Source organism: Odocoileus virginianus, chromosome 16 (genome assembly GCF_023699985.2).
Source record: "Odocoileus virginianus isolate 20LAN1187 ecotype Illinois chromosome 16, Ovbor_1.2, whole genome shotgun sequence".
Lineage (NCBI taxonomy): Eukaryota > Metazoa > Chordata > Mammalia > Artiodactyla > Cervidae > Odocoileus > Odocoileus virginianus.
In genome coordinates, this window is record NC_069689.1 from 3,086,834 (window position 1) to 3,111,713 (window position 24,880).

At 52.6% G+C, this 24,880-nt stretch overlaps 1 protein-coding gene across 4 annotated transcripts in view; it reads right to left on the reverse strand.

Moving 5' to 3' along the window:
- Positions 1-493: 493 nt before the first annotated feature.
- Positions 494-24,880, reverse strand: part of TMEM266 (transmembrane protein 266) — a 123,722-nt gene continuing 99,335 nt past the window's right edge. For all 4 annotated transcript variants that reach the window (XM_070477617.1, XM_070477619.1, XM_070477620.1 and 1 more), the window contains 3 exons: positions 15,148-15,337; positions 3,234-3,296; positions 494-1,620 (listed from right to left, as the gene is read on the reverse strand). In XM_070477617.1, coding sequence (XP_070333718.1) covers positions 1,022-1,620; positions 3,234-3,296; positions 15,148-15,337 — 852 coding nt within the window. In that variant the 3' untranslated portion in view covers positions 494-1,021. The remainder of the gene's footprint in view (positions 1,621-3,233; positions 3,297-15,147; positions 15,338-24,880) is intronic.

Below are 24,880 nucleotides of genomic sequence, written 5' to 3' on the forward strand. Positions count from 1 at the left end.
GGAGCAGTAGGCTGCGAGCAAGACATCTCACTCAGCTTTGGACCTCTAAGTTTGAGATCCCTGAGGAATGGAGCCCTGGGTCAGGGAGCTGTGTCTGGGAGTTGCTGGCAAGGAAGACAGAATTCTGAGCCCCACTGTGGTGGGGAGATGAGTGACGGGAAGGTACTAGTCCAGAGTCACACAGGCAGTGTGATCACTTCTCTCCTAGGGTCTAGGGCTCCTCTACAAAAGCCCCGGGGATACCGGAGAGGAGTTGGGGGGCTCCCTTGGTGGATTTTCAAGGCCAACCCAAACCCAGAGAAGCCACTCTGGGGTCCTCACCTGGACTAGCAACCAAAGGAACACCTCTGCCGCCAACTGGAAGTCTCAGTGCAGGTGGTTTTTATTATTAAAGCCAAGATTGGAAAATGGCTGTCACCCACCCCCCCCCGCCACAACCCTCCCACCCTCCTCCAGACCCATCCCTTTATGTCCCAAGAAGGTGGAAACTAGGTTTGTCTCGAAAAGACTCAGAAACGCTCATGCCTAAATGAGAGAATGAAGACAAATGAGATAGGCTCAGATGGTGGTCTGTGTGTGATTGTGTGGGCTCCACCCGGGATTCCTGGAAAAGACGGCTTGGGGGTGGGGCTGGAGAGCCCCTGCTCACAGTGCTGTTCCCGAGGGTCCAGGGTGGGCGTCGGGAACAAAGGCAACGGAAGAGGCTGAGCTGGCCCCCACGCTCTACCCTGCTGAAGCTGGGCCACAGGCTGGTTTTTGTAAAAGTGGTTTTAAAAAAAAACACCCCAGCCATGAGCACCACCCTCCCCTGAGCAGGGTGAGAGGAGGCGCCAGCTCTGGGCTTTGAGGTCTGAGGCATGTGGCCTCCTGGCCTGGCGTCACCTCCCTGGAGGCAGGCAGCACCCTGAGGGAAGCCAGGAGGGCTCCCGGGCCCCTCACGTGACCCTTGGTGGCCACCGGGGCCCCGGGGGAGCATCGAGATGGCTGTCTCCCCGCCTCCCTCCCAGCCTGCCTGGAGGCTCTAGGCTTCAGGGACCCTGTTCAACTTCTGCTCTTTGGATTCCAAAGATCTGAACTTTTCCTCCAGCACAGGCGCAGCCGGCTGGAAATGGATGACAGGCTTGATCTGAAAGACGGTGAAGCCCTCCCGGTTCTTCTGGTTAAACAGGCTCACCCTGTGCTCCAGCTCAGGGCTGGGCTGGGCCGAGCCCTCTGGGCTGGACTGGGCAAGGGGGCCGGAGTCCAAGGCCCTCTGGGAGGGGCAGGGGTCCTCCGACAGGGGGGACAACAGGTCCTGGACTGTGGCCTCTGCCGTATGCTGCTGAGATGGCGGCGGGGGCGGCGGCAGGGCAGAGAGGCTGGGCCCGGAGGACGGCTCCTCGCGGGCGGCGCTGCAGTCCGTGGAGGAGCCCAGCGTCTGGCTGCTGTCACTCTGGGCCCGGGTGCCGGAGCTGCGCGTGGAGCGGGTGGCACTCTCGGAGCTGGCGCTGGCACCGGTGCCATCGCTGCCAAGCTTCAGGGGCACATCGATGGAAAAGAGGTCAGAGGAGACGTTGGGCTGGTGGATGTCGATGGCGGCCGTGGTGACCATGCACACAGCTGGCTCTGGGACGCCGCTGTCTGCAAGAAAGGAGGGGTGTGGGTCACTCTCCACCCCGGCCACACCTCTGCGCCCTGATGGGGGTGGGGCTAGATGGTGGGGGTGCCCTGAGTATGAATGGCTTTGCTGGGAGAGGCCTTGGGAGATGGTCCAGGTTCCCAATATTCACCACCTGCCCTGAGGGAGAATTATGCCTCCCTATCAGGTGCAGACATGTGACAGGTCTCAGCCAGTCACCTGCAAGAAGTGACTAGTGGCATTTCCTGGTTCAGCCAGCTGTGCTCTGCCCGTGTGGTCAACATTGTTCTAGAAGGCATGACAACTGTTCTGTTGTCATGGAGATGGGATAGAGATAACAGCCTGGGCAAAGAGCCCCGGGTCAGTGTGCCCTGGCCCTTTGTTGGTTTATTTAAACTGCTCAGATGTGGTTTTGTTGTCATTGCAGCATAACTGAGCCCATCCTGACTAACCAAGCACAGTGTGCTATGACAAGGAATCTGAATGTCATGGTCAGCAGGACTTAAAGTTTTAAATGGGTCCAATGTGAGACTCATGACCAGAGCTGTGCCTCAGAAAACTGATGAATTTCTACAGGATGCATTCTAAGCAGAGGGTGGAGGACATCCCAGAATGTCTTCGCTCTAAGTGAGAAGTATCAAGGATCTGAATTACATAGTGCAGGCATAGTGTGAGCAAGGTTTCTCTTTAAAGTGATAGGGAGAGTGGGCTGGGAGAGAGGTTCAGGCTAGAGATGGTGGTCTTTGAGATCAGCAGGTTGGATAAGGCTTCAGAGGAGGAGAAAGGGAGGGAAAGAGGCCTTAAAGGGGCTAAATTGCAGAAAAGACAAAATTCAGATGTATTCAGCATGACACACACTATAACCTTCTAGCCTGAGAATGGAGTTTACAAGGATTTAAGGGCTCAGTAGTCAAGAATCTGCCTGCAATGCAGGAGGCCCAGTTCAACCCTTGGGTCAGGAAGATCTCCTGGAAAAGGGAATGGCAACTTACTCCAGTACTCTTGCCTGGAAAATTCCATGGACAGAGAAGCCTGGTGGGCTGCAGTCCATGCGGTCGCAAAGAGTTGGACACGACTGAGCAACTAACATTGCTCACTTTTCAAGGGCTGTGAAACTCAAACCTGACTCAAGACACTGGCTAAGGAGAAACAAGACCCCAAAGGACTGAGTATTATGTTAAAACTCAACCTTTCTCATAAGTGAAAACCACCAGGTCCCCTGAGACTTTCTGAAGTGCAAGAATGCAACATAAACAACGACAGGCCAGTGCCTGCTACTTCTCACACCCAGTTATGCATTCTCTCACCCCACTCACACTCATCCTGTAAGGTTCTCAGGTTGGGAAGTGCTGAGGTCATTAGATTCCTAGGTTCCAGCCCCTTTCTGCCCCAGGGTCCCCCACGCACATCCTGGAGCACTCCCATCCCAGCACTCGAGCTTGGGCACCAGAGTTTGCTTGGAACTCTGCCCGTGGTTATGGCTCATGGGGGCCAGGAGATGGACCGCCTGGTCGAGCTGTCCCTGCCCTGGCTGTTAGGGGTTGCCAGGGTCACCTCTGGCGTGGGGCCACACAGAGGTTCTGGTACACATGGAATAGCACCGACACAGACTTACCACTGCTGGGCCCATTGTAGTACTGGCTGATGTAGCTGTTCATGTCATCTTTCACCGTGGCTTCTGCGGAGGTGAGGACAGAGAAGGGTGAGTGTGACGGCGAGCTGGACAGCCCAGGAGCAGGGGCTGTGGCCAGTTTGTGCTCCGCCCCCCAGTGCCTCTGCCCCCATCACCACGAGGTGGCACTGGTCTCCCACAAGCTCCCTGCCACGTGGTTCCTCCAGGGGGACCACATGGCTCATCTGCCCCAGTGCTGGGCTGGGTATCAGGGACCCAGGTTCTGATGGAGCATCCAGCTTGCTGTGTGATAAGAAGAAGCCCTTTCCTTCTCTGCCTTCAGCTTGCCCTTCTCTGAGATAAGGGGTGTGGAAATAGTCACTTAGGGCTTTCCCTGCCTGGATGGCCTGAGTCTCTGAATCCACCTGAGGTTCTCACGGTCACCAGGAATGCTCTCCTCAGTGCAAAAGCCTCAGAGTGCCATTTCAGCCGCACACAGCCAGCTGCAAAGGCTGATCATGGGCAACAGCCCCCTCAGTCTTCCACTCCACCCAGGAATGGACACAGGCGCTGGGCACGCCCAGCCCTACCCTGCTCCCAGCACATAGTAGGTGCTCAGTAAAGAGTTGCTGAATGAATAACCAATGAGAAGGTGTAAAGCTATCCAGGTCACGGGAGATGTCATGGGAACAGGGTCTCAGAATTGGTTCATGGTTCTGATGGGGTGGGAAGGGATGAGAGAGGAGAGGTGAGAATGTCAAGAGAGGCCTGAGCATGGTGGGGGGAGGGGGCCAGAGAGCAGATGACAGGGGACCCCAAAGCCATCCTAAGGAGCTCAGCCTTGCCCCAAGCACAGTGAGGAAGCACAGGAAAGTGTGAACAGGCTCAGGTGTGAGACATGCCCAAGGGTGCGGGGAGAGTGGTCGGGAAGGTGTCAGACTGGACAGGAGAACAGACAGCAATGCCCACGGGAGGGAAGACAGGCCCTGATGAGGCTGAAGGCGAGGATGGGGGTCTACACCCCCAGAAGCCTCGGTCTGCAGGTGACGGAACCTGCTGCTCTCCGTGGCCGCCTTCCTGACACCTGAGATCGCTGCAGAAGCGTGTCTTCCCTGACACGGGGAGCCTGGTGGCACCACACGCAGCAACCTGGCTCTTAAAAGCTTTTTTGGCCTCTTTTGATCTTTAAATGCCTGCGGCCAGAGGTGTATTCTGCATTAATGCCTGAGCTGAGGGAGGGGCCCCTGGCTGGCTCCAGGCCCTGCTTCAGGATCAACCAGGAACGCTCACTCAGAATCAGACAGCAACACTCTTCTCTGTGGCTCTTCATAATTTATGTTGTAAATGCTGTCTAGCCCTGCAGGCTGCCCCGGAAAGTGGGAGGAAGCTGGTGTGACTGTTCCTGGCAAGCAGTGCAAGGGCCACCGGGTCCACCGGGCCAGACAAGTCTGGTCACCGATCTTGGTATTATCCTGAGGCCGTGGCAGGAGGGACCTGCAGTGTGGCTGTGGAGGGCCAAGTCACGAGGGCAGGACAATAAACTCAGCTAAAGTATCCACAGACCCGTGAGTCCCAAAGGGGCTCATGTGCAGGAGGTGGCCTCGGTGAATGAAACACCCAGAGCCTGGGTTCTTGTGCTGCTATTGCCACTGGGCCACCATGGGAACCTGGGCAGGTCACGTCCCCTCTCAGGGCCTCAGATTTTCCACCTGTACCATGGGGGGAGCCGGTGGGGCTCTTAGAGACTGTGACAGCCAGGCTAGCTGGCTCCTGGCCCCTCAGCCAGCCCTGAAGTTCAAGAGGCGAGAGAGCAGAGTGGGGAGGGACTGGAGCCATCGAGGGCCGCGCTCCCCCCACCCCACCCTGTGTGAGCATCCCCTCAACCTCTGCCTGCACTCTGCCCACCACGGCCTGAGCCCCTCACAGAAGGGGCCTCCTGCCTCTCTGCGGAGCAGCTCTAATAATCAGACTCATCTGTGTTCAGCGGGGTCGGGTGCCTGGCCCTCCACCTCCAGGGGGCACAGGGCCTCCTGGGGACCTCCACTGCATGGTCAGGCAGCCAGTCTCCGTCTCCTTAGGAAGGGCCCGCTATGGCAGGCCTTGCAGATCTGGGTATCTGGGTGCTGTTCCCACATGCCCCAAGGCCATACCCCACTTCTACTTACTACACGACAGACCTTCTAGCACTTACAAGGCCCTCACATCCCTCCCAAGATGTCTCTTCTCCTGAGAAACCCCTGTTCACTCTTCAGCCCTTCCTGGTTTTCCAGCCTCTCAAGTCACTACGGGCTCCAGATGTGACCAAATCAGAGACAGGGGAGGCAGGAGGGAGCTGACTGTCACTGTGCCCTTCAGAGCTCCAGATTGCAGATTGGGCACTTCACACAGCGGCCTCCTTTCACCCTGCTTAACAGGTGGGTCCTCCCAGAGATCTGCTGGGATCTTTCCCCTCACACAGCCTAACATCCTCCAATCGGGCTCAGCAACAACCCAACTCTGCTGACTCATGAATCTGTGGCCAACACGGATGCCCAGGCCAGGCCTTCTCTGCAGGCGCTGGGGCCAAGCCAGCCAGGCCTTCGCCACACTGTGGCCGTGTCCGCTCCACAGAGGACTTCACGTTTATCATCTCAGGCAAATGTCAGCTTGTTGGTCTCAGCCCAAAGCCTGCTGAAAGCATTCTGAATCTTGATTCCATCTACTAAGGAATTCTCTCCTGTACCTCAGTGTTGACTGTTCATTTGAGGATGCTCAATCTTCATCAAAGCCATGGATAAAAGTAACCTGAGCCAGGTGACCTTCAGCCCAGACATCTTTCAGCTTCTGACTGGTCTGACCTCCAGCCACCTGACTCAACACGTCCAAAAGAGAACTCAGTTTCTACCCCCGCCTCCACCTTGGTGAATGGTACCCTGGGACCCTGGTCGTTTCTCCATGCTGCTTCTCCATTCTTACCAGCAATTCAGCTCCTGCCGAACCTGTGACCAGTCAAGGGACCCCCAGATACCCTCTGCCATCCAGCCTTGGGTCAGACCTCACACTTTTCCCTTTGGCCTCTCACCATGCCTGCAGGGATTAATAAACGGGATTGCTCACTCCATGGACATGCCTGACACAGAACCTAGATCTCCAGGCGGCCACTGCAGGCCTGTCCAGTCTGCATTTGTTCCCTCTGCTCCAAACCTATACCCACACAGGGGCCTCAGAGTGAGTTTCAAGACAGTCAGAGCAAGGCCTTGCCCAGGCTTTTCCAGCAGTGTTGATTGCTACCCACCCCGCGACTCTCTCTGCTTCAGGTGGGCCCCTTTCTCCACGCTGACCACTTGGGCTGGGGCTTTGTCCCCTCCCACACAGAGGCCACATCATACTCAGAGTCTCGCCAGCACTTAGCATGGGGCTTGGCATATATTACCCACCAATGAATAGGATGACTGGACAATGACTGAGGCTGGGTCTGGGGCCTGCATGACCTCCCAGGACCATTCCCCTCAGCTTCTGAGACGCTATTAGCACCATGCAGCACACAGCCTTGCTCTTGGGCCCTGGTACTTCCTGCCCAGAGACTAATGACTACTGGTGTCTGGGAGCCTGCGGGGAGGGAATGCAGGCAGGCACAGATGCATGTGGCCAGGAAGAGGCCAACAGTGAGTCCTGACATGGGGCTGCCCACCCTCCAACTAAGAGAACCCCTGGCCCGAGGTTTGCTTTGATTTGGCACTAAGGAGCCCTAAGGCCATGTAGGAACTGCCCCACAGGAGGACAGGGTTGGCTGACACTGGAGGGGTGAGAAAGAAGGGCTGGTACAAACTCAGGCTCCAGGACGAAACAGCCCAGGTGCCAACCCCAGCTCTGCAGACATCTGCTCTGTGGCCTTAGGCAAATCCCTGGCCACTCTGAGCCTCAGCTTTCTCAGTAAAATGGGAATAAGAAATACCTACATGCTGGTGAGCTATATGTTCCACTAGGATGATGAAGGTCAAGTCTAACCTGGGTCTGTCCGTCACCTCCCTGAAACCCTGGCCCATGGTGCTCCCTGCCAGCCCCTAAGTCTCAGGTCATTTCTGTGGCAGCTGCCGCAGCTGCTCTCAACCACCCAGCACCTTTTTTCCTAGGGCGTGAGCCCTCCACGCAGCCTTCCTGACTGATCCTCCTAAAGCTTGTCGAGCGCTGTGCTGGCAGTGCTCATTATGTGGGTGTGCTCCTGGGGCAGAGCCCCAGCCTGCCCAGCAAGGTGGAGCAAGAGGGCGTGGAGTCAGGTGTGCCTCCCTGGGCGGCGGGACTGGCCAGGCTGTGGGGTGGGAGTGGGGAGTGCGGACTGCACACCCACACGTCCTGTGCAGATCTGAGCGCAGAGGGAGGCACTGACTGCGGGCCAGGGCTCCCACTGCCACACTCCACGCTGCTGCTCCACAGCTCAGCGGCCTCATCAAGAAAGGACACTGCTATGCGCTGAGCGCCAGCCGTGTGCCAGGCCGAGGGCAGTGCGTGTGGCTGAGTGCTCAGTCCTTCTCAGTGGCGATGTGCTTCTGCTCCTAGTTGGGAAAATCAGAGCTCAGACTCAGGACCAGCTGCATAATTTGTGGGGCCCTTTGTTTAAAAAGCATTAAGGCTCAGAAATAAACTCACCCGTATATGGTCAATTAATTTACAGCAAAGGAGCTAAGAATATACAAGGAGGAAAGGAAAGTCTCTTTAGTAAGTGGTCCTGGGAAAACTGGACCCCTAACTTACATCATACACAAAAATTTACTCAAAATGAATTAAGACTTGAATGTAAAACCTGAAACCATAAAAGTCCTAGAAGAAAACATAGGTGGTAGGTAAGCTCCTTGACCTTGGTCTCGGCAATGATTTTTTTGGATTTGACACTAAAACAAAAGCAATGAAAGCAAAAAATAAACAAGTAGGACTATACTAAACTAAAAAGTTTCTGCACAGCAAAGGAAACCATCAACAAAATGAATGGCAATCTACTGAATGGAAGAAAATATTTGCAAATCATACCTGATAAGGATTAATATCCAAAATACATAAAGAACTCATACAACTCAATAGCAAAAAAAAAAAAAGAAAGAAAGAAATAATAATCCAGTTTAGAAATTGGATCTGAATAGACATTTTCCTGAAGAAGACACAGAGTGGGCCAGAGGTACACGAAAAGGAACTCAACTTCACTCAAGGAGTGCAATTAAGTGCAAACCAGAACTACAGGGAGACGTCCCCTGTAGAGACGTCCCCTCACACTCGTTATAATGGCTAGAATCACAAGGACAGAGATAATAAGTGTTGGTGAGACAGCAGAGAAAAGAGAACCCCAGTACACTGCTGGTGGGAATATAAATTGGTATAGCCACTCCGGAACACAGTATGGAGGTTCCTCAAAAAAAAAAAAAAAAAAATAGAACTACCATATGATCCAGCAGTTCTACTTCTGGGTATATATCTGAAGAAAACAAAAACATTTGAAAAGATGCATGCATCCCAATGTATACAGCAGCATTTTTTATAATAGCCAAGATATGGAAATAACCTAAGTGTCCAAGAACAGATGAATGGATAAAGAAGATGTGGTACATACACACACACATACATACAACATACATACATACATACATACATACAATGGAATGTTATTCAGCCATAAAAAAGAATGAGATCTTGACAACTGCAACAACCTGGATGGACCAGAGGGCATTGTGCTTAAGTGAAGTAAGTCAGACAAAAACACAGTATGATCTTATTTGCAGAATCTAAAAACCTAAAACAAACAAATGCCCTGAGCTCAGAGATACAGAGAACAGATTGGTGGTTTTCAGAGGCAGGGGTTGGGCAAGCAAGGGAGGGGGTGTGAAATGGGTGGGTGAAGGGGCTCAAAAGGTACAAACTTCTGGTTATACAGTAAATGTCACGGGGATATGCTACAATATGGTCACTATAGTTAGCTCTGTATGGTATATTTGAAAATTGCTAAGAGAATAAATCTCAAAAGTTCTCATCACAATAAATAAAATTCTGTAACTATGCATAGTGATGAATGCTATCTAGACTCACTGTGATTCTCCAGTATATACAAGTATTTTCAGGTATACCTGAAATCACTATATCACTGAAAGAAAAAACATTAAGAATTTTAAGAGAGTGACACCAGAGCAATGAACCAAGTGTGACACCCTCAGTGACTGCAGGGGTTACCCCGCCGTGAAGCCAGTCCAGAGAGGTTAAGTAACTTGTTCAAGGCCAAGTTGAGATCCAAACCCAGGCCTGAGTCTGAATCCCACATCTTTCTTTCAGAGCCACCCACACCTCCCTACCCTGGTATCTGCTTCTCTGCTTTATGTGAGGGGCCCCAGTTCTAGAGCTACAACTCTGAGCGTTCTCCTGGTCTCCAGTGCCCCCCATCAGGAGGCCAGTGATGGGAGAGAGCCCGACTTGCCTCCGTCAGCACACAAGCCTCTCCTCTCCCAGGGTGAGACCCGGTGCCAGCTCTGCGGCCCGGTGCACCTCCGTGGAGGTTTCTCTGAGCGCGGGTGCAGTGCGGGGCCAGCGGGGGGTGGACGCCGAGGTTCACTGTGATATATGGTAAAAGCTGTGGCACTCCCACCAGCGGCTGTAATTCATAAGTTATGGGCGAGCTTCAAGACTAATAAATTTGGGAGGGAAGTATTAATGACTACACAGGGGCACTGTGAACTTGGCAAGCCCCAAAGCCTGGAACTTTGCAGTCCGGGTTTTAAAAATGATTTGTGCTGGAGCAAGTTTAAACAGAAGCTGGTTGGCGTTAGTCTGACAGCGACCTGCTGGCAACTGTGGGGACTGCAGGAGCCGCTTCTGCCTCAGCTGAGGCTGGCACTCCCACTCCCGTGGCTGCCTCCCTCCCCACCCCTGTATCCCGAGGCTCCTGAGACTTACTGCTGATGTCTGCAGGTTAATCCCCGGATTGTCTGTGCACTGGTGTGACACGCTGAGCCTTGGGGCCCTCGCTGGCCTGAAGGTCATGGTGAGCAACAAACGCTGCCCTTTCTCCCTCTCCAGCGTGGCCCAGAGCGCCCCGAGCTTGTCTAGCCATGATTTCTAACATCGGGGAAATCCCTCTCTGGACACAAGTCCTGGTCAGACAGAGATGAGCTGGGGTGCCCTGACTCCCCAGCCCATCTAAGGCCGTGAATCATGCATGCCACTTGCTAGCCCGGCAAGGCTTCTGCTCTCTGTCTCAGAGGAACTACCTTTGCTATTGATGGCTCTGGGGGTTGGCAGGCCAGCGACAGGTTGGGAAATGTGCTAGCGCTCTGCTGCGTAGGCCGGGCCCGGGGTGCCTCTAGAGAGCTAGGAGGCAGGGATGTCACAAAGGAGACAGAAGAGAGCAAGGATAGGGCTCCAGGGCTAGATGGGAGGGGCACTGGCAATGGCTCCCAGGGGTGCACGTCTGCCAGCTCTGTGGGAGATCCGAGTGCCCAATCAGACATGCCTCTAGTTTCCAGGAGGGTTGGCACAGAACCCGTGACGCCCCTGGCTGGCACGCGTAGCCGATCACTTTCTACCTTCCTCTTCTGCCTCCCTCCACTTCCTGATGGAAGGTGCCCACCGTGGGGACTGCAGGGAGAGAAGGAACAGGGTGGAGAGGCAGGGACTCACGGCTTCACAGTACTGGAATGTGTGAGGTTACTTTAAATGCCTGGCTTGTTTGCAGACTCTGTGACCTCAGATCTTGACACCCTGCGAATCCAAGTGTGGCATCAGGTGTCCAGGATCTGGAGGTCATTGGCTGGGGGTGGGGATAGTAATGGCCAGGCTGTTATCTCAAGAGCGAAGGCTCCTGATGAGAGAGGCAGAGAGGTGCTGCAGAACGACTGGCTGCACCGGAGGTGCTCACCTGAGCTCAGGTGTTCAAAGGTGCGCACTGCCCAAGATGGAACAGCGCTGAGCAGGCTCCAGCACCAGGTGAGCTGCAGCCTCAAAATGGGCTTGAGCAGCCACCAGGGCAGAGCAAGGAGGCGGCTCCTCCACCTCACTTTGCTTCGTTAGCAGGAAGGTCCTGGGATGGGCCGGCTGTGCGTGCTAAGCAGCTTTAGTTGTGTTCGACTCTGTGTGACCCTATGGACTGTAGTCTGCCAGGCTTCTCCCCATGGAATTCTCCAGGCAAGAATACCAGAGTGGGTTGCCATGTCCTCCTCCAGGGAATCTTCCTGACCCAGGGATTGAACCTGTGTCTCCTTAAGTCTCCTGCACTGGCAGGCAAGTTCTTTACCACTAGCGCCACCTGGGAAGACCCTGGGATAGGCTGTAAACCTGCTCCTCTCATCCTTGGAAAACAGGACAAAGTGGGCAAAAGTTGCCACCAACTTCCAGAATTTTCAAAACGAAGATTCTTATATTCTGGATTCCCCAGGCACTGGCATGGGGAGCTGCAAGCCACAAGTGGGGTTTCTGGAGTGGGCTACTGCCAGAAGCCCCCTGAGCGCTGAGAGAAGACCCAGGGTTGCAGGACCCATAGTGAAACAAGCCATGTCCACAGATCTGTTCTGTTCTTCAGTCAGCTATGAGCTTGCAGACTATATTCCATGTAGATCACTCTGTGGGGAGCCTGCCAAGGGCCAGGTGTGGCTCCGAAGATAAAATACAGGGGTGACCTGGCAAGTAGGGGTTCATATAAGGTCTTGAGGGAAGGACATGGTGACCGGGAGCTGACTCTGAGATGGGTTTGAAGGATGAAAAGAAGTTTGGCAGGCAGGCCTGTTCTGCCAGTGAACAGCATGTGGAAAACCTCAGGGACTTAACACTTCTCCAAATGCAGAGATGCTTCACTCAGCCAGAGTGAAAGTGAAGACGGAGTGCAGAGTGGAAGGAGATGAGATGGCAGGGGGTGGGAGGGGGCAGCCTGGGACAAGAATATCAAGGGCCTTACATGCCACCTGTTACAAGCTGAGTCACCGTGTCCTCCGCCTCCAAAGTCATATGTTGAAATCCTAACCCACAGGACCTCAGAATGTGATCTGATTTGGAAATGAGATTGTTGTAGACAGAATTAGTTAAGATGAGGTCATATACTGGAGTAGGGTGGGCCCCAGACACAACACGACTAGGGTCCTTGTAAAAAGGGAAATCCAGACACAGACACATACACAGGGAGGCCAGCATGTGAAGAGAAGGCAGAGGTCAGGGTGATGCTTCTTTAAGGGACGCCAAGGGTTACCAGCAACGCGCCAGGAGCCGGGGGAGAGGCAGCAGCAGATGCTCCCTCGCAACTCAGAAGGAGCCAGTCCTGCCAAGACCCTGATCCCAGACTTCCAGCCTCCAGAACTCAGAGACAGGAAACTTCTGTTGGTTAAGCCACCCAGTTTGCAGGACTTTGTTTCGGCAGCTCAAGCAAATAACCAGCCAAGGTATTAAGTCAGAGAGTGACATGAAAGCTTATGGAAGATCACTCTGTGTGTGTGTGTGTGTGTGTGTGTGTGTGTGTATGTTGGGGTGGGGGGAGGAGTGAAGAGGGCACCCATGGGGGCAAAGCTGAGGTCAAGGAAGCAGATGAGGTCCAGAAAGAGGGAGGCTGAACAATGCAGACGAAAAGTCGGGAATGTTTCAAAATATATGTAGGCAGTAAAACCAGCAGGATTGGTGATGAGTTGTGAGTAGAACCTACAAAGCCCTGGAAACCCAGAGTAAAGGCAGGAATCAGGCTACAGCTGAACACAAATGAATGTCAAACTCTGCATGGGCATATAGAAAGTCAAGGATGGGCTGCCGGGGAGGTTCCAGGGCTCAGTAAGAGCCATGACCTGGTTCATCTGTGAGCTGAGGCCAGGCAGCCACCACAAGGCTCAGTCACAGGGGTCTTGTGTCCAGAACAAAAAAGCAGGCGTGGCCCCACAACACTCTGACCTGGTCTTGCAGCTCCCCAAGAAGCATGCTTAGTTCTAGATGTCACTTTGAGAGGGACGGAAACACTGGTTTTCCGTTTTGCTCAGGGAGGGACTGTGCAGCAAGAAATTGGAGGGCTTGTGTCCCCTGAGGAGTGGCTGTGGGGATGCAGGTGACAGTCCTTGGAGGAGAAGGCACCCAGAGGCCAGCTTCCGAAAGGCTGTCTCAGCTGGGAGACATAAAAGCTTCATCCAGATGGGAGAGGTGGGTGCCGGGGGCAGACCTTGGCTCCGTCTGAGGAAGTATTTTCTAACAGGCAGAGTCATGTGAAGTTGGGTTGGCCTGGGCTTCCTTGGGAGGTTCCGGGTACCTGTTCTTAGAAGCTGGTAAACCTCTTGGCAGGGGTTCTAGATGGGATTAGCACGTCAGCTGAAGAGCTAGACTCAGAAGTCCTGAGCCCCCCAACTTCTAAAGTTCTAAGGATGGAAGGTCTCTCAAAAGATCATAATAGCAATCAACCTACTCCCCCAAACCTGTTCACAGCACCTTGTAGCCTACAGAGCTTTCTCACGTCCACCAGTTCCCCAGACTTCCTGCGAGGCAGACAGAGCCGGAGTTATGAGCCCACTTTACAGAAGGGAGCACTGAGACCCCAAGTCGCAGAGCTGGGGAGTGGCACAGTCTGGAGCTCTGGCTTCTTGCCTCCCAACCTGCCCAGCCCTGCCTGGCTGTCACTGCCCTGGTGAGGGGCATAGAGCATGCCAAAGTGAAGAGGGCCCTAGATCAAGCTGCAGTTAGCTGAGTCCAGCACCTCCATTTTCATGTGACCCCATGAAGTTCTCTTGATTTCTTTGGGCCTGAGTTTCTCCCTCCATATGACAGAAAAGAGGTGTGAGGATGGAATGAAATCACACTGTAAAAAGCTTCTCTTGGAGGCATTTGGGTAGTTCCCTTATCTTTAGGTCAAAAAGTGTGGTCCTAGAAATGTATTCTGAATTATTAGGGGAAGTCAAGATTTTAAAAAAAATCTATCTTGGTAAAGTGAAGAAATCCCTTAGCCATCATTTTAGCAACAGCATTTTCAGGTGCAAGTCAGGGCAGGGTAGACTCAGACCAGAGCAGCAAGGGTGCCTGGGGAGGGGAACCTGCATCCAGGCTCCCCTGGGGGCTCCAACAAGGCTGCAGATCTCCCCTGCTGGGCCCTGTGCAGGCCAAGTCCTGGCCTGTGCCCGTCAGAACACAGCCTCCCCAAACCCCACAAAGGTCCAAACCTGACAGCTGCCTCACCATGTAGGGGTATTTCCACCCCAATCACAAAGTAACACCACCTGACATTTGCAGGACTACTTTGCAACTCTGAAAGCCACTTGCACCTGCTTCCCGGGACCTCAGAGGAACCTGTGAGGAAGGCTCAGCATCGTTCCATTTGACAGCTAATGAAACCAAGACCCAGAAAGGTTAATTCCCCACTGCAAGGTGACACAGCTGGTCTTCTCTAGAGAACTCTGCCCTAGGGTATGGCCAAGGCCCCCATCTCCACCAACATCACTGACCCATCAATTTGGCCCATCAATTTACCACGATCCTCAAGGCTTAGGTTCTCGGCCGTTCTGACCCCAGGCCCCTAACTATCTGGGTCCTGGGGGTCGGGGGTGGGGGCAGCCCAATAGGAAAGTCTGGCTGGAAACCTAGCTCTGCACTTTTGGACGACTTTTCTGGGGCTCAGTTCCTTCACCCATAAAGTAGGAAAGTCTCCTGCAAGCTGCTGCGAGGAATGGGGAGGAAACACACTCAAAGCAGGCAAGTGTAGGTCACTACACTACAGGCCACTGAGACCATGTCGAAGTCGGGTCAAGGCAGCTTGACTGAACGCCTTCTCTGTGGCTGAGAAAGGCAGTCCCGGGGAGCACTAAACTAGGGTCCCCCCCCCCAAAATTGTGGGCTGACATGGGGACACAGTCCCATCAGGAGACGTGCTCCAGCTCCCGGATGCTGTGCGCAGACCCCGAGGGCAGCGAGGGAGCTCCCCACGGCGGGGCTGGGGAGGTGCCGGCCGACTCACCTTGCGCGGGCTGCAGCTCCTCCACGACGCTCTCGGCCGCCGTCTCCTCGGCCCACGTGCCGGCCTCCACCACCTTGTAGCGGCTGCGCGGCTGGCTGAGCACGTGCGGGGCCTGCAGCGCCGCCTCGCGCTCCGCCGCCAGGTCCAAGTCCTGCTGCGCCAGGTGCGCCCGCAGCTGCCGGATCTCAAACTGCAAGAAGGAGAGGGGCAGTGGTTGGTGGGCAGCATGGGGACCCAGGCCCTGCGAGATGTCTGGGCGCTTTCCTTTTGGGGGAGCAGGGACGAAGGTACTGAGCCTCCAAAGACTGGAGGGGGCGTTCCTTTATAAATCTCCCAACGACACTAATGGCAAGAGTCACTGACGTTTATGGAGGCTTTTCCAACTAAAAAATATGTTCCCGTGTCCCATCTCTGATACTGTGTCGTGAGGACAAGATGGCCGTAGGAGGAACAAAATGGTGGTTTGCCAAAAAAAAAAAAAAAAAAAAAAAAAAAAATGCATCCCAGGAGTCGGGGAACATCAGACTTGAATCCTGTTCTAGTTACTGGTCTAAATGTGTGACTCCAAAAAATGAGAACCTTACTCAGGTGTCTTACACCAATGTTGAGCGGAGGACTGGAAACCCCACAGTATCCAGGGCCAGCGGCAACCTGCCAGGGGAGCCCATCATGGCATCGCGTGCTCGCTGGTCTGTGCCCGACCCACTTGTCTTCTAGCAACGCCCACATCCTTCTTTTCCGAGGTGTTCCGAGCGCTGGTCGGACAGGACTGGGCTCTGGTCCCAACCCTGTGACTGGTTTCTATCTCTGTGAAATGGGGGTTATCACCCCACAGAGCTTTTCATAAAGGCTTTGTAAAAGGCGTCATACATTTTTATTTTAGTTTAAATTTTTGTTGTTGGGGAAAGTTTCCTAGAGAGGCTTTCAGATGCCTCTTGGGGTTGTGGCTGAGATGGCTGTTCACACTCTGGGGCCTTCGTGAGTCATCTGGGTGAAGGCAAAGTTTTGGGTCTGACTCTGAACGGCCTGACTGCGGACTCAGGAGGACGGAGAGTCTTCACTGCCACCTAGTGTTCCAAACACACATTGCATCGCTCTTGCACAACCCCACAACTTCCAGTCAAACCCCCAAAGACCTGAAGCTAGGGGTTAGCTCCCTACCTAGATTACCTGCTTGCTCATGATTCCAACCTCCAGCCTTGGCCCCTCCCTGCAATGTCAGGTCACACCTCCAGCTGCCTGCCCGACAGCAACAGAATTGGGTCACAGATATCACAAACTCAACCTAGTCTAAACAGGACTGTTCACTCTGTCCTCACAGCTGCTCCTCAGGTGCTTTCATCTCATTTTAGCTGGGGCCAAAAATGTAGCCTCCTCCCTTGCTTCCTCACTTTCCATTATCCTTGCCATCCATTCTGCCCTCAAGTCCAGCTCCCGAACGGCTACCCCAAGTCTACCCACCTCCCACACCTCCACGGCCAGCTCTCACCTGGATGATTGCAGCCCCACATCCTCTACCATCCATCCTCCAACAGGGGCCAGAGGGGTTCTCATAAACCCAGATCAGATCATGTCACTCCCTTGTCATGTCTCCCCGTGGGTGGGAGAAAACCCAAGCTTTTCACCCTTGACTTACAGAGCAGGTGTGTGTTCTGGCTCCGTTTACTTGGCCCACTTCCTCTCACCCTTTCTCCCTTAACCTCTCACTGGGACACCTTCTCAAAACTCCTCAAACACACTAAGCCTGTGTTGGTCTCAGGATCACCTCTGCAGAGACCTCTGGTCCCATATCACATGGCTGACCCTCCCCCCCTTGGAGGCTTTCCCGGACCCCTAACCCAGGCACTCCATCCCATTACCCTGTTTGAATTCTCTACATTGCACTTAGCACCTTCTGATATTTTTTAAAATTTATTTTAATGTTTTATTATTTTTCCTTTGATGAAAGTGAAACACAATTCAAGGATTCACTAACAGTAGAGTGGCTGGGCAGCAAACTGGCATTGGGACATCTTCCCAGTGGCAGTGTTCACGGGTTTTGTCTCAAGGACCACTCAGGTCTGGGTAGAGTTCATCAGCCTCCTGCCTGAGGACACGCCTCTGGCCGCTTGTGTGCTGAGAGCAGAGCAGGGAAATGGGGCTGAGGGTCCGGCCATGAGATGAAAGGACATTGACCTAATTCCCGGGGTGTGCCTCACCTGGTGCCCACTCGCAGAGCCCTCTGGTTCAGTTTCTCCAGAGGATGAAACTCTTGCGTCTTGTGTGATGGGGGAGTGTGGTCTCCTGACTGTGCAGGATTTGCAAGGGGACCTGGAGGGTTCAGATAGCATGGGTACAGACTTTTAGCCCACCCCTCTCCCCTATGGTCAGCTTCACACTCACCCCTTCCTTCCAAACTCTCCAGGGTTCTGAGGAGGAGTTAGCCCATTTCCTTCACTAGCCACCTCTTCACACACTCCTTTAGTGACAGATCCTCCTCTCTTCGAGATCAGTTACCACTTTCTTGCTCTCTCTCCACTTCCCGCAAATCCACAGAACTCTCTCTCTCCTCTCTGTCCTGATGGACAGGACTTAAAGGATTTCTTAATTCTTACCTGTTTATGATTCTTTTTTTCTTTACCACCATCTTAGTGGAATTTGGGGAAGGAGATCAGATAAACATGTGTGGTCACTCCACCATTTTCTTCAAAAACTGTCTATGGGTGTTCCTCTCACCTGCAGTGGTGTGCAGGTATTATAAAAATTAGAAGGCCTGATTTACAGTGCATGCTAATCTCTGGTAAATCCACCATGACCAGTTCCAAACTACCAACACGATGTTATGCAGAACAGGGAAGAAACCTTCACAACTGGCCCTCTGTTAGAGCAGGAATGTAGAATGTAATCTACACAAGAATAAAGTATAGAAGATAATCTCTGCAAGAGCAGGGGTCTTGTCTGTCTTGTTGCCTGGTACACAGAAGGCCCTCAATAAATATTGCTGAGGGAATCAATACATGAATGTGTGAAACTAGTCAGTTTTGCCCAATTCTGTGGTTTCAGGCTGAGTCCTAACACCAGCCACAAACTGGGTCCTGATCCTGGCCCAAAGCTGAGACAAAGCCTGAGCCCCAGCACTGAGCCCTGATCTTGCTCACAGAGTGAGCCCCAAATCTGGTCACACACTGAGCCCTGACCCAAGTCACGAACTGAGAGCCCAACCTGATCACACACTGGGCTCTACCTCTGGTCTCAGGCTAGGCTCAGACCTGGATCTTAACAAGCCAGTACCCAGATGGCGCCACTGGTCTCGGAAAGTGAGAAAGCAAGGCTGGCTTGTTACAGGGTAGTCTGTGCAGAGGGAGCTGGCTGGAGCCACCCTTCTCGCAGCAGGTCTCAGATGTCACGGAGGACCCATTAGGCAACCCTCCCTTTCTCTGCTGGGGCTAGGAGGCCCTCTGGCCCCAGCTGATCTGAACTTCCCATGGGCGTACCCAGCCTGCTTTCTCCAAGGCCGCTCATCAGGGCCAGCGGTCCTAGCTAATGGCCTCCAAGGCCACTCTGAACAGATGCATTATTGATAACTTGTAATTGATACATAGCTGCCCATGAGTGTCCCACTGGAATTCAGGCCAGACAGCCAGAGGCCAGAGCTTGCCCAGCCCCAAGCCCATATATGCAGACATAGGCATGCACAATGAAATAAGTTTTAAGCTAAAAATATGCACCCCGAGTGTATGGTAGTTCTAGTCATTCATTTATTCATCCATTCACTAAGAAGTCAGGTAAAGCCTGGTGAGGGTGATGTTAAAATTCCGTTATGTATACTGGAATGAAAATGCCTCTCCCAGTGAGTCCTGGCTGGTCCCAGTGATAGGGGCTATCTGCTGCACAAGGAATACATCTCTTAGGAGAGTCCTGAAGGCTAGCTCTGGGTGGCACCTGTGGCAGAGGTGGTGTGTCCGGGAGGCAGAGACTGGGAGGGCAGAGCGGTGAAGAGGTCTGCAGGGGCCATGCCAGGCCCACAGCCGTGGAGCATGGTAAGAGGTTCTAAGGACTTTGGCCCTTATTTAAAGAGCAACAGTGAACCACTGAAGTCTTTCAAACAGAAAGGTGGGGTGGTGGAGGTGGTAGGCTGGTGATTCAGCTGAGCATTTTGAAAGGGCTGTGCTGAAAGCAGAGAGGAGAAAGAACTGGACAGATATAATCCAGGACAGACATGGGAATATGAGCTGGGAGACTACTGCAGTGGTCCAGGCCGGGGATGCCCAGAGTCTGGACTAGAGTAGAGACAGTGAGAAGGAGATGAGAACTGTTTAGGAAGTGAAAGTGTCAGCATGGGCAGGGATTAGAATGTGGATGAGGGAGAGGGCAACCTGCTTTGGGGACAGGTTATTACAAGCTGCTTACCCAGACAGTGTGGGGTGGCTGGATGCTCTGAGTGCTTGCCCTAAAGAGAAATGACTGACCCCTTGCAGAGGAGACACTACAGATGGGCTGCATCGGCTCTTGGCTCTGGCCACTGGCCGTGACAGCCCAGGGGACTGTCCAGATGTTCTAGCTGGGACCCTCAGAGCCTGGCTCCTGATCCGCATGCCTGAACATGGCCACGTGTGCTTACCCAGTTGATGAAGAGTTGTCGAGGGGTCCCAGGATATCAGGGCCTCATTAGTCAGATGGGAAAACTAAGGCCCTGAGATGGGAAGGAGGCATTTGTGCCAGGGGACAGGATGGGGTAAAGGCTCAGACCACATGGTGCATCAGAAGCAATGTTGAGCCCAGAACCCATGCCTCTGGCTTCTAGCCCCACAGACCTTGGTCAGGGAACTTGAAGCTTTATGGGAGAGATGGAGGTAACACAACCCAACAGAATATGAGGAGCTTAATGGTAACAGGGGTCAGGAAAGGGCAGGAGGCTCCCAGGTGGGAAAACAGCTAGAGCTGGAGGCAGAAGCCTGAGATCGTGGCCCATTACCTCTCCCTCACTCTGTTGTTCTTGTTCAGCCGCTCATTCGTGTCTGACTCTTTGTGACCGCATGGACTGCAGCACGCCAGGCTTCCCTGTCCTTCACCATCTCCCAGAGCTTGCTCAAACTCATGGCCAAACTCATGGATGGTGATGCCATCCAACCATCTTGTCCCGTGTTGCCCCCTTCTCCGGCCTCACTCTGACTTTGGTTAAGTCTCTTTTCCTCTTTGGGCCTCGTTTTCACTGTGTGTTCAATAAGGCTAACAGAGCAGCTGAATTCTGGTCTATGATAAGCTCTGTCCTGGCTCTGGGATTCTAACTGGGAGGGAAAAATCCCAAGTGCCAGGTAACTCTTGGCGCATCTTCAGGACCATCCTGTGCTCCTATGCTGCGTGCTGTGTGTGCTCAGTCATGTCTGACTCCTTGTGACCCTGCGGACTGTAGCCCACCAGGCTCCTCTGTCCATGGGGCTTTCCAGGCAAGAATACTGGAGTGGATTGCCATTCCCTTCTCCAGGGGATCTTCCTGACCCAGGGTTTGAACCCATGTCTCTTGCGTCTCCTGCATTGCAAGTGGGTTCTTTACTACTGAACCACCTAGGCAGCGCCCTGTTTTCATGCGAATGCACAACTGCAGAGAGCCAACTCTTTATAGAGAGGATAACATAATCCAGAACCTCTAAAATGCATCAACAATGCATTCCACAGACAATAAGAACTACTATTCATGCAAACAAGTAAAAAAAAGTGATTGATTATCAAATCATAAACCAGTTAAGAAGCTGCTTAGAATCGGCACAGAAGATGACCTATTTAAATATTTGAATTAACGGACAAGGGCTTTGAAACAACTGTGATTAACATGTTAGAGAAGGGAGGGGGAAAGATGGATAAAGTGGATGTAACATTTCAGTGGAGAAACAGAACCTATAAAAAGAATTAAATGAAAATTTTAGAACCTTAATATACAATATCTGAAACTGAGTCCTCAGTTGCATGCGTTTAACAGCAGACTGGACACAGTAGAAGACAGGGATGTTGAACCTGAGGACAGATCTATAAAAAAAAATAATAGGGCTTACAGTCAGAAAAAGAAAAAAGAGAGAGAATGAGGGAAGAGATTACGGTATAAGAAAGAAGTGAGGCACGATCAGAAAGTCTAACATGCAATTAGAGTTCCAGAGGAGAAAAAAGATAGGATGAGGCTGAAGCAATAAATAGATCACTGAGGGACTTCCCTGGTGGTCCAGTGGCTAAGACTCCGCACTCCCAATGCAGGGGGCCTGGGTTCCATCTTTGATCAGGGAACTAGAGCCCACATGCCGCCACTCAAGATCCCACATGCTGCAATTAAGATCGGGCACAGTCAAATAAATAAACGTTAAAAAGAAGAAATGATGGCCCAAACCCTTGCAAATCTAATGAAAAACACCGACCCAGAAATTCAAGAAACTGAGAAGAATCTCGAGGAGGATAAATATAAAAACCCCGATGCCCTGAAATCAAAGGGCAGATAAGGAGAAACACCTATAGCACATGGGCCTGGGCCTCTGGGAGAGAAAGCACATGGTGGCTTTGAAGACAAAATGAAGCAAATTTCCCACTGGCAAACTGGTGCAGTGGGGACAAAAGGACCATTGTGTGACTCAGGAAGAATGAAAGTGCAGTCACCGCCCTTCTTAATGCACATCATGAGCTAAGTATTTCTAATCAGAAAACCTGACCAAATCAGCTGGGATCCACAGGGAAGCCCTCAGTGTGCATTACTGGAGTGAGTCAGTCCCCGTCCATTGGGCTGGGCTTTTAATGCATGCCCAGGCGGGGCCAGACCCCTGGGGCGGCAGGGCGGGCACACCCAGCGCATCTCTGCCTTTAATGGTCTGGTTTGTGGAGTACAACTGACATGGCCTTGGCCTGATCAATGCACACTTTGGCCAGAAGCTCGATGGTATCTAATGCAATAGCAATAATTTTCTTCCATCCTATTAGGGCTGTCTGCACAGACTGCCCTGCCTTCAAACCCATCTGCTATTGGGATGGCATCCAATGTTTATTTCCATTAGTTTCGCCATTGTTGGTAACAATAAAACTCAGGAGACAGTTGCAAACTAATGATTTAGGAGCAGGGTGATGTTGAATCCGACCTTGGCCCCTTTCCATCCACTGTGAAGATGACTGGTAGTTGGCCATAAATTTAAATTATGGCAAAAGGATAACATAAGTTATTCCTCTGATGGCTAATTTTATCAGCTAAATAGGCTTGTCATTAAAGCTATCGGCTGTTTTACAAATCACTTCCCATGTTTGGAAAAAAAAAAAAAACATTTCCTTCTCACAGTTGGAGATCTTGAATAATCCGGGTAACAAAGACTATTGTGTTGAGCTGGGGGGCTCTGGCCTCTGCAAGAAAAGATGGGGGTTCTCTAGAATTAGTCAGCCACAAATGCCCCCTCCAGAATGAGGAGAGAACCCCTTTCCCCTGCTTCCACCGGGAATGTCTATCCCTTAGGGTCCAGATTTCTTCAGGAGACAGGCCAGGGGGACCTGCATCATCCAGGGAGAATTGATCATTGTGACTGCTCCTCTTGCTATTGGGAAGGGGGGAACGGAGTTAGGAAACATTGTGGGCCTACGAGTTGGCTGTGCAGGTGACTGTTTTCAGCAGGCGCACAGTCTACTGTTGTGGGGGTCTGGCACCTTAGGTGTGAATGTGTAACTGAGTCCACCATCAAACGGGGGCAGAAGCAAGGTCACCGCTTTTAGGCCCAGGCAGTAAAGATCGTCTATGCACAGTTCTCTACACTCCCTTTCTTAACCCGTGACTGAAAGGAGAAGACTCCCGACACTCAGAATAAGCAGCAGCCATGACATGGAAGAGCCTGGAGGCCAGGCCGTGACACAGTGTCCCCGTACCCCCACCCCGCTCTGGGCTGCAGTGGGGGGTGGGGGACAAGTACGCTCCTCCTGTGTTAGGCCGCTGGATGTCCGGATCTGTGTGATGGAGCAGATGCTGTTACTCATTCTAACAGACTTGTACAGATGCCCTATTTGTGGTGTAGGAAAATGCACACGGAGCCTGGAGTTCCATCCCGGCCCTTCCTTCCATGACAAACAGTGAGACCCTGGGCGAGCTGCCGTCTCTCTCAGCCTCAGTCTTTCCATCTATAAAAGGATTAATAATACCAAGCCTGCCAACTCTGACCATCAAAGTCAAGATGAGCTAAAACATGTGGCAGTGCATTTGTAAACAGTCACCATTATATAAATGATTTAGTATTGTTTTTATTCTCTCTCTCTCTCTCTCTCACATTTACTGAGAGACTTCAGTGGACCAGACTTTCTATACTACTTGAATTAATCTGAACTTCACAGCATCCTTGTGATATAAGCCTTGTTTCATCCATTTCTCCAGTGAGGATCCTGAGATCCAGGGGTGAAGGGAGTGATCCATGTAGCTGAGGTCAGAATTCCTCTTGCTGACTCCCTGGGAGAGAGGGTGGTCCCCCACCCCGCAAGCTGCCCTCATTCAGGACTCTTCTTTCGGAGCCTGCCGCTTGCCGCAGGTCTGAGGCTGTCCTAAGGGGCTCACTGAGTTCCACTGGCTGCCTTGCAGGCTGGGGCCCCAAGTCACCCAAGACTGAGCCCCACCTCCTTAGGTCTCTTGCCACTGATCTCAGGGTGGATGGTGCTGAGGAAGTAGAACTTAGTCCCACAGGGCCCAGAAGGGAAGAGAAACAAACTTCCACAGGGCTCTGAGTTAGATCATTTTACTGGGGGCCAACGGTTGTTGCAAGGCTTAGAGCACAAACAGCAGGCACAATGGGGACTTCAAAATATGTTTTTGAATTAGAGCAAGGGGCCGGGCAGAGATGCACTAAAACCTCAGAGGTGGTTTCATATGACGAATAGGAAGAATATATCATTGCACTGATTTAACCCCTGCTTCAAAAATACCTTTGATTTCTGAAGCAGCCATTTATAGAGAAGGACAAAAAGTGCACACCATCTCTCTGAAGGACGGTCACTGGCACCCCTCCTCCGGAATCCACTGGTGTACAGATTGGTGTGCAGATGGATGCCTAGCAAAGTTCTGGGTGGACATACAGGCAGAGAGCAGAACCCACAGAGAGAGCAAAAGAAAAGTAAATGGGAATGACCTTCCAGCCAAAAGACTGTTGAATGCAAGGGGCTGAGGGGACATGCTTCCATCACAGTAATGAGCCGTCTGGAGGAAAACTGCAGAAGGCCAGCCAGGGCTGGAGGAAGGTGAGGCCGGCCACAGAGTGCACCCTTGTTGCTCCCCCTGGTTTGGCCCCTCTGGGCTCCTCGTAGGAATCTGCTAAGGGTGAAAGCTCAGAGGCCAGGAAAGATGTGGGACTGAGGGCAGCACTGAATCCTGTCTCCCTGGGAAGACCAGAGGGCCAGTGTGGTCCAGGGGGAAAGGACAGGAATGAGCCATAAGACACCCTCTTCCATCCTCATCCCCCACTGGCCTCAGATTCCCCTACCTGCCAAATCCAGGGGCCCCTCGTCTACAACACAAGGAGGTTCCGGGCCACCTGGGGTGTGGCCACGTGGTAAGAAATGGGCTGCCACATGGCACAGAAGAGAAAACATACAAGCTGTTCCTGCAAGAAACTGGCAAACCGTGTCACCCAGCATCTCCACAGGGTCACCGTGAGAAGCAACTTAAGCTTTCTTAAAACGCGACGATGAATTTTAAAAAGAGTCACTTGACCGGTGAGAGAGCTGACACACCCGGCCTCAGCCAGGTGCTCAGGGTGAA